The sequence below is a fragment of the Aotus nancymaae genome, unplaced genomic scaffold, assembly GCF_030222135.1.
Source record: "Aotus nancymaae isolate 86718 unplaced genomic scaffold, 86718_ANA_hifiasm-v0.15.2.pri h1tg000062l, whole genome shotgun sequence".
Lineage (NCBI taxonomy): Eukaryota > Metazoa > Chordata > Mammalia > Primates > Aotidae > Aotus > Aotus nancymaae.
Window position 1 is genome coordinate 23,071,814 of NW_026988476.1, and position 9,695 is coordinate 23,081,508.

Here is a 9,695-nt window from a genome sequence, read left to right on the forward strand (position 1 = left end):
GAATCCTGCCAACAGCCATGTGAACTTAAAGGCAAGTCCTCCTCCAGTTGAGGCTTCAGTGAAGCCCCAGGATTGGGTGACACTGTCACTGCAGTTTTGTGAAAGACTCTAAAACAGAGGATCCTGCTAACCTGTGCCTGAATTCCTGGCCCAATAAATGGGGTTGAATCTACTGGAGAACCAGCTGGAAAAATACATCAATAGAGCCCTACTCATCTCGCCACTATAATAAATTCTGGCTGGATCACAGATGTAAATGCTGAACACAAAATAATCTTTAAGTAGAACATATTGGGAAATTTTTCCATAATTTCAAGGGAAATACTATCTAAATGACAAACTTTCTAGAGGCCAAGAATGAAAAGGTAAATTCAACAACATGAAACTAGAAAGAATTCTGTATAAAACGAACGCTGTTAAGTACGGAAGGAAGAAAAACTGGGAAAAAAACCTTCCTACATGTATATTGACAAAACACGATTTTCCCTGATACGTAGAATTCAACAAGTCAGAACAAACAGCAATGCAATAGAAAACAGGCGGCGAATGTGGTTCACAGTACAGAACACGCAAGTGGCTCTCAAACATAGGCAAAGATGCTCAACATTTGATAAAGATGAAACCAAATTAAAATTATGATAAGGTAACTTTTTTTAACCTATCAATTGGGATAGGTAAAAAAAGTTGGAATATTCTGTGCTAAGGGATGGGGAAACAGGCCCTCTCTTTTTCTTCTTTTTTGTGAGGCACAGTTTCACTCTGTCACCCAGGCTGTAGGCAGTGGTGCAATCTTGGCTCACTGCATCCTCCACCTCCCAGGATGAAGCAATTCTCCTGCCTCAGCCTCCAGAATAGCTGGGAGTACAGGTATGTGCCATCACACCCAGCTAATTTTTTTTTGTATTATTAGTAGAGATGGGGTTTTGCTATGTTGATCAGGCTGAACTTGAACTTGACCTCAGGCTATCCCCCCCGACCTCAGCCTCCCAAAGTGCTGGGATTACAGGTGTGAGCCACCACACTAGGCCAGAAATAGGTACTCTCATACCTGTGAGTATAAATTGGTACAATCTCTATGGAGGTCAATTTGACAAAATATCTATCAAAATATCCAAGTTTGACATAGAAATCCCACCTCTAGAAATTTTACCTACACATGATATCTTTTAAAAGATTGTCACTGAAGTACAGACTGTAATAGGAAAAGCTGGAAAATAACCAACATGTACATGAACAGGGTATTGTTTAAATACCTAGCAAAAATGAACAAATAAACAAGGCAGTTCTGTTTGTACTGACATGGTTTAGAAAAACAAAGAGGAGAATATTGTAATGCTATTTGTACAAAAATGATTACATATACCAGACATGCTTATACATGCAAAGAATATTTCTGGAAAAATACACAAGCAACTTGTTTCCAGGAAGAACTAGGTGGCTGGGAAAAACAGAAGTTAGACAGTTTTTCTTTTATAGTTTTTTGAATATTTTGGGTGAATATTATGAATATATCCTCTATTCACAATTGTTAATACAACAATGAAAAGGAAGTAATGTTTTGACACTCTCCAGGACTTAAAAGGGAGGCGTGCTTTTTAGGCAAGAAAGGACCAGTGAATGCCCCTCTGTGGGTGCAAAAGGAGAGAACGCCCACTGCATTTTTAAAGTACATCTTAAAATAGTGTGTTGCAAAGCTCAGTGGGCTCAGCTCTTTATGATTATTGGTTAGAAGGCTGTCAGGGATCATTTTCCAAATGCCAACTTACAATCCTCTATCATCCAGAAAGGATAAAAATCCCTGTGAGAATTTTTAGAATTTAGAGAATGCGGCTAGGAGGGCTGACAGTCCCATGCAAAGCAGGTGGGGAAGCTTCAGAGGAGTGGTCCCCACGCAGCTATATTCTCACTATTTTCCTTCCTTGTTCCAGCCAGTGCTACTGCTCCTTTCCTGGGGCCAGCCTTTGACATAACTCTGCAGCTGAGGCCACTGACCTTTCCTCCCCGCTTCCCTCTCTTACTTAAGTCCGGAACAGCTCTTGCTGGCACCTCTGCAGCTGTGACTCACTGCAAATGCTTTGCATTCCGGGATGTTCTTCAGGGTTTTGGGTCTCCCCTGTGGCTCAAAGAGCCAGGCGAGTTGAAAGGGAGGAGAAAGAAGCCCTGTAGCTGCCAAAACGTCGCAGACTTGAGGCGGAACATTGAAGAGGTTTTGTGCCGGAAGGACCCCAGCCAGCCCCTCCCTCCCTTGGGCCTGCTTGTAACTGGAGCAGAACTAGGGGACGCCTCCGTGGAGGCTGAGTCAGCTGGGGGTTGTTCCAGCCCCAAGAGGCTCCATTCACAGACCCAGAAGCACCACACCCCATCTGGAGACCATCTCCATCTGTCCATGAAGGACTGGGTTAAAGCCACTCTGGAAAGCAGAAATGGGGGTGTCATCTAGAAGTATTGTTTGTCTCAAGTGTTAGTTTACCTTTAAGTCACTGGAATGATTTTGTCAGTTTGTTCCACCGCCTCACCGTCTTCAGCTGTATACAATTTATGTTTATATTCAGGTCAATCAACATCTACTGTTACAACAGCTGTGTTCTTCCCTGCCCCTTAAAGCGATGAGACCCTATGTTGAAGGTCTTTAGGTAAAACAAATTAGCGTCTAGCTGCCCAGGTTAATTCAGTGGAGATGGGGGAGGGTAGGCTGTGCCCGCTCACCTTCACTTTGTTCCCGATCCTCTATAAAGACTCCAATAGGGCATAATTTTAAAAACCTTATAAATAAACTTTATCGATGTAAACTTACATATAATAAAACACGCCCGGATTGGCTCGGGTTGCAAAGTTGAGTGTCCTGAGAGGTCAGATTCCCGTCAGACATGGCCCCTGGACGTGAACATGGACATAGTAAAATGGAATTTCCAGATTATAAACAGTGGAAGATAGAAGGGACACCGTTAGAAACTGTCCGGAAGAAACTGGCTGCACGCGGGCTAAGGGATCTAAGAGGCTGTACGGAAGCTTGGAGATACATGGGTGGCTTTGCAAACAATGGCTCCTTTCTTGGTGCATTATTAGAAGGATTCAAATGGGGATTTGCTGCATTTGTGGTAGCTGTAGAAGCTGAATATTACTTGGAGTCCCTGCATAAAGAAAAGAAGCATCACTGAAGATAATACTTGGAAGTATCATAGTGGTTTCTTAACTCTCCTAAATAAAATTTCTTCACTGTAGCCTACTCATCTGGCTTGTCCCTTAAAGAACATTAGGAAGATTTAATAAAGTAAATTAATATATATGCCAAAAAACACCTACCCATTTTTGGTGTATAATTTGATGAGTTTTAGCAAACGTATGTACCCATGTAAGGCATAATTTGAAGCTAATGGCTTAATAGATATGAAAACAATGAAATAAATGTCCATGGGGGGGTCAACAATATTTCATATTCACCTACATTTCTCTAACCCCATGGGTACAACATCATCACATGTTAAGGCTCTTTTGCTATTAAACAATATCCAATATAGTTTTACTTGGATTTCATAGAAGAAAACAACTTGGACTAAATAGAAAACAAAATTGAAGTGGAAAAAAAATTACTAGGTTTATTTTTTTTTAATTTTCATTTTACTTTGAGTTCTGGGATACATGTGCAGAACGTGCAGGTTTGTTACATAGGCTAGATTTCAAGTAAAATTTTTTTCTGTATAATATTAGTTCTTAATATTTCTTTGTAAAATTAAGAAATTTTGCAAGTAATGGTGTTTTTTTTGGGAATCACACATTTCAGTTTTATACATTGATTGAACTCTACAGAAAATGAGGATTATTATACCTCCCCTCTCCTCACATTCCCCTCTCCTCAACTGCCATGTAATTTTTTATTTTGATAAGTTTATAACACTAACATTGTCTTCAGTGATAGTCCAACAGTTTTGGATTGATCTATATTTAAATTGATTTGGTGTTCACCGAAACCTTTTATTTATTTATTTATTTTTTTGAGATGGATCTTGCTCTGTTGCCCAGGCTGGAGTGTAGTGGCATGATCTCAGCTCACTGCAACCTCTGCTCTCCGGGTTCAAGTGATTCTCCTGCCTCAGCCTCCTGAGTAGCTGGGATTATAGGCACCCAACACCAAGCCTGGTTTATTTTTGTAGTTTTAGTAGAGATAGGGTTTCACTATCTTGTCCAGGCTGGTCTTGAACTCCTGACCTCGTGATCCACCTGCCTTGGCCTCCCAAAGTGCTGGGCTTACATGCATGATCCACCACACCTGGCCCACCAAAACCTTTTATAAGGCTTCTGCTCCTTTATTTTTTTCCCTCAAAGTCTTCCTTTAATTGCCAGGATATCAAATAGTTTTTCTGAGACAGGCTCATGGCTGCTGTGTTTCCTGATTTTTTTCTTGTTTGGGAAAGCCCACTTTTCCAAGTGCCGGAATTTATTTGGATAAGATCCTTGGGTTACACTCCGTCGGCCATTGCTCCACTGTCTTCTGCCATTAAGTTCTGAGGTCAGCCTGTCCCCTGCATAGAATGTGTTATTATTTGTCTGAATGCCTGAAGAATTCTTTATTTTTGAATTTCAATAGGTAGGTCATGATATGTCTCAGTATTGGATGTTCCGTGTTGAAGTGTTTTGAAACACAACATGTTCTTTAATTCTGCAGATATACTTTTGTTTGTTTCAGGGATTTTCTCTTGAATATTTTTCTGTTCAATTTGTTGGGCTTTCTACTTCAGAGACACAATTTGTCATTATATCATCTTCATCTAGTTCTCACAAGTGTCTACGGTAGGAGAGGAAAAATAGTTTTCTCTACCTTTCATAGTTCTTGGTGAGATTCTTGGAATGAAAGACAGATTAACAAAAGAAAAACAGAAGTTAACATGTATACCTCAGTTATTCATGGGAGATACACAGAGAAATGAGTAAATCTCAAGAAGTGGCTTTGAATTCAGCCTTATTATATACTATAGTCCACTGAAACAGACAGGTGTGGGGAAGGCCAGTTATGGAGAGGTAGCCAGGGAAAGCATGGGTAAACTAGGGAAAGGTTTGTTATGTGGATTGAAGTTGGTGTCTTCTCCATTGATGAGAGTCTCTTGTGATTCAGAGTTATCCTCTTCCTTGTACAGAGAGAAGACATCCTTACAAATGAAGATTTCCTTTATATTTTCCTTATGAAATGGTAATTTGTTTTCAGAGCTAGTCCTTTGCTGTTGCTCAAAATAGTCCTTGTGCCAAAAAGGCATATTTTGGGATGGCATATTCTGGTCTCCTACAGCCATATTGCAGATGTTATATTCTGGTCTCCTACACCACTTTATTTATTTGAGACAGGGTTTCACTTTGTCACCCAGGCTGGAGTGCAATGGTGCAATCTTGGCTCACTGCAGCCTTGACCTCCCAGGCTCCAGTGATCCTCCGTCCTCAGCCTCCCAAAGAGCTGGGACTATATGTGCACACCACCATGCCTCGCTAATTTTTGTATTTTTTTTGGTAAAGATGGGGTCTTGCCATATTGCCCAGGTTAGTCTCGGACTCCTGGGCTCAAGTGATCCTTCTGCTTCAGCCTCCACATAGGTGGGACCACGCCTACCACACCCAGCTAATTTTTTTTTGTAGAGACAGGGTCTTGCTATGTAGCTCAGGCTTGTCTGAAAGTCAGTCTTAAGTGGTCCTCTCTCCTTGGTCTCCCAAAGTGCCGGGATTATAGTGTGAGTCACCTCACCCGGCCTTTTTTTTTTTTTTTTTTTTTTCCCTGAGACATGGTCTTACTCTGTCACCAGGCTGGAGTGCAGTGTTGCAATCACAGCTCACTGCAGCCTCTACCTCCCAGCCTCAAGTGACTCTCCCACCTCAGCCTCCCAAGTAGCTGGGACCACACAGCCAGCTAATTGTTTTATTTTTTTTGTAGAGATGTTTTATTTTTATTTTTCTCCCTGTGTTGTTCAGTCTGGTCTTGAATTCCTGGACTCAAAGCAATCCTCCCACCTCAGCCTCCCAGAGTGTTGGGATTACAGTCACGAACCACCATGCCCAGACAATATGCAGCCTTGGTTAGACTATTTGGGCTCTGCTTTCCTGAAATTTAGTTTTGTTTCACCCAGCTGGGGGTTATATCCTATTCTTAGGGTGGAACGGGTGAGTGGGGAAAAGGCATCCTCTTAAGTTGAGGAGTATTTAGTAAATAAGTTAAGGACATGTCACCCCAAACACATATGCTGCTTTGGCATGTTGTTTATTTGGAACTGAACGCACTTGAAAAACAGCAGAGGCAGGAAGGGCTCTCTGATCTACCCTTTTCTACATAAGAATAGGTCATAAAATTCCCTATAAGAAAGGAGGCCTCCCTGTACAAGGAAGAGAAAAACATCCTTAATACCAGAGACTGGGAATCAGCACTGAAATGGACCCATATAAACTTACTAAAGCAACCCACTAGTTTTATCTCCCTCTCCATATATCTCCTGATCACTTCCCCACAGTTTACTGTCCCTACCCCAAACCCCTGTCTGATCATCACTTTAGAAACTTATCATTGCTTTGACTAGAAGGTATAAAAGCTTTCTACTCTGTTCACTTCTTTGGGTCTTTGTTCTCTTATGAAGGGCTCCGTGTGCATGTAAAAATTTAATAAAACTTGTATACTTTTATCTTATCCTATTACAGTGTCTTGTCAGTTTAATTCTTAGGCCTATTGGAGACCCTAGAGGGTAGAGGAGAATTTTTTCCTCCCCAACAGTTCTGGTGATGAGGAGGGAATTTCACTGCTTGCCTTGGCTACTGGAGCTAAGAGATTTTGAGACCTTTGACAAAAGCCAGCAGAGGGTAGAAATTTTTACTACTCCAGTGTCCTAGATCTCTGCCTGCAGGGTCTGGTTGAAGCAAGACTGATGAATCTCTTGTCTTTTTTTCTTTCTATACTTAGATTAGCAGGAGAAAATATTTGTGTGAAGTCATTCTTTGGGTATGGCAACTTAGGCATTTTCTGTTTCAAGTATTCTTGCTTTCTATTTGGTCCCATTCTTCCCAGAGATGGTCGTTGTTTTCCTTTGTCTTTACTTTTTGTGTCATACGCTACAAGGGGGAATCCAGGACTGGGGCCTATAGTCCTGTGCTAGAGCTGGCTTCGTGGACTGGTGAGTGTACACTTCTCACCAGACTGGTAAAGCAAAAACAAGATGAGGCTTTTCTTTCACTTGTTTTATGTCCCGAAAGCTTGGCTTTGTGACCAGTGAGAATATTCTCTCTGGGCCCCACTAGCTCGTGGGAGTAAGTGTTGGCTTGCCTTGTGTCAGGTGGCCAGCCTACAGTCTGGGAGGCTGAGACATGTGATGACGGGTAGCATTCTCTTTGTTTGAGCATGCCAGCTTCCAGGGGAGGTCCCAGTCCATAAGGGGCCTTTGCTGTCTCAACTTTCTTTGTCTTATTAATACTGGGAATATCCCATCCTAGGGTTGCCCACCTGGTGTGACTGATTAGTGGGTCTGTGGCTGGAGGTGTCTCATGTCTTGTAAGAGATCAGAGACACCGTTTCCACAAACATGATTCTTACGGATGGTGACAACAAAGGTCTTTGCTTTCCTAGGCCACCTCTGGGTGTGAACTTATTCGGATCATGTGGGTGCATCATCTTCACTCACTGTAGGGATGCCTCTTGCATCCATGGTAAAGATTTATTCTAAGTCTGGAAAGTTATTTCCCATTCTTTCCATGAAAAGTCTTATTGGTTTGAGTTGCTATTGGAATAAACACATTCTTGGAGATCCTATTTGTCAATGGCCAGATGATGGATCCTTTGAACTGGAAAAACTTTCCTATTTGAAAAAAATTTTCTCATCCAAAAAAACTGTCCTATTGGTACCTATGGGAAGATCACATTGTAAAGGGGACATAGAGGAGTGTAACAGCTAGCTTTAGGGAAGAACAGATTAGAACAAAAGTTAAAGTCCATACCCACTACAAATCCTCCTTCTCCGTCCACCTATACTTGCCTTGACCCCCAAATCCCTGTCCCTGCCCCTCCAGAAGATCTTTGGGATCTCTAGCCCCTGGCTTGAATCCTGCTCCTCAAAATATGGCCCCATCTTCTCAGCAAAATCCTTTAACTCTTAAAACTTTTCCAACTTTTTAGAAAATCCCTTAAACATTCAGCTGCCTGCTTTAACCTCCCTTTCCTGGGAAGATTTACAGAGCACACTCTGGCCTGACCTCCAGGCCTGGGGTATAGAGGTTGCCGTGTAAATGCTGAGAGCCAGGAAGTAAGTCTGGCCCAGGCTCCAGCAAGGCTTCTTCTACTTCCCAGGGCTCCGCAATCAAACTCCATCAACTCCAGACCTTCCTGTGCCATGCCTCCCTGTGAATGTTATACTGGATCCCCACCACAAAGAATTTATGTCTCCAGGCAGCAGTAGACCCTTTATTTTATTAAAAAAAATTTTTTTTGAGACAGAGTTTCACTCTTGTTGCCCAAGCTGGAGTGCAGTGGTAAAATCTCGGCTCACTGCAACCTCTGCCTCCCGAGTTCAAGTGATTCTCCTGCCTCAGTCTCCCGAGTAGCTGGGATTACAGGCATGTGCCACCACATCTGGCTAATTTTGTATTTTTAGTAGAGATAGGGTTTCACCATGTTGGCCAGGCTGAACTCCTGACCTCGGGTGATCTGCCCACCTTGGCCTCCCAAAGTTCTGGGATTACAGGCATGAGCCACCGCACCTGGCCTAAATATTTCTTTATGAGTACAAATGTATGGGACAGTGTGAAATTTTGTTATGCATATTTTATGCATGGTGATCAAGTCAGTATTTAGGGTGTCCATCTCCTGAGTACAATACATTTTTGCTAAATATACTCACCCTACTCTGCTATCAAACCTTGAATTTCCTCCTTCTATCTAATTGTGTGTTTGTACTCTTTAACCCACTTCTCTTCATCATCCCTTTTCCTCCCACTCACCCTTGCCAGTCTCTGTTATTTATCTTCTCACACTCTACCTTCATGTGATCAAATTTTTCAGCCCCAAAATATGAGAACATGCAATACTTGTCTTTTTGTGCCTGGCTTATCTCACTTAACATGATGACCTCCAGTTCCACCCATGTGGCACTAAATGACAGGATTCCATTTTTTTATGGCTGAGTAGTACTCCACTTGTGTATATATAACACATTTTCTTTATCCATTCATCTGTTGATGGACATTTAGGTTGATGACGTATAACAGCAGATCTTTAAAATTTTTTTTTTATTTTTGTTTTTTTGAGATGAAGTTTTGCTCTTGTGGCCCAGGCTGGAATGCAATCAGCTCACCACAACCTCTGCCTCCCACGTTCAAGCAATTCTCCAGCCTCAGCCTCCCAAGTAGCTGGGAATACAGGCATGCTCCACCACGCCCAGCTGATTTTTTTTTTAAATTTTTAGTAGAGATGGGGTTTCTCCATGTTGGTCAGGCTAGTCTCTAACTCCTGACCTCAGGTGATCCACCCGCCTCGCCTCCCAAAGTGCTAGGATTACAGGCGTGAGCCACCGCATCCAGCAGATCTTTTAAATTACAAAGCCCTTTTGTCCCCACTTTCAGAAGATTCTACCACATTTAAAGAAGGGTTAGAAGGATTGGTAGCCATTCATAATCCCACTCACAGGAACCCCAGCTGGCTACTAAGATGTGTTCTTCCCACCTGTGATCATACTGTAGTT

The 9,695-nt window shown here is 42.1% G+C and overlaps 1 protein-coding gene across 1 annotated transcript; it reads left to right on the forward strand.

The window, feature by feature from the left end:
* The first annotated feature begins 2,867 nt into the window (after positions 1 to 2,867).
* On the forward strand, positions 2,868 to 3,158 carry LOC105716458 (NADH dehydrogenase [ubiquinone] 1 beta subcomplex subunit 3-like). The gene has a single exon (XM_064365716.1). The coding sequence runs from the start codon at positions 2,868 to 2,870 to the stop codon at positions 3,156 to 3,158; it is 291 nt and encodes a 96-aa protein (XP_064221786.1).
* The last annotated feature ends 6,537 nt before the right edge of the window (positions 3,159 to 9,695 follow it).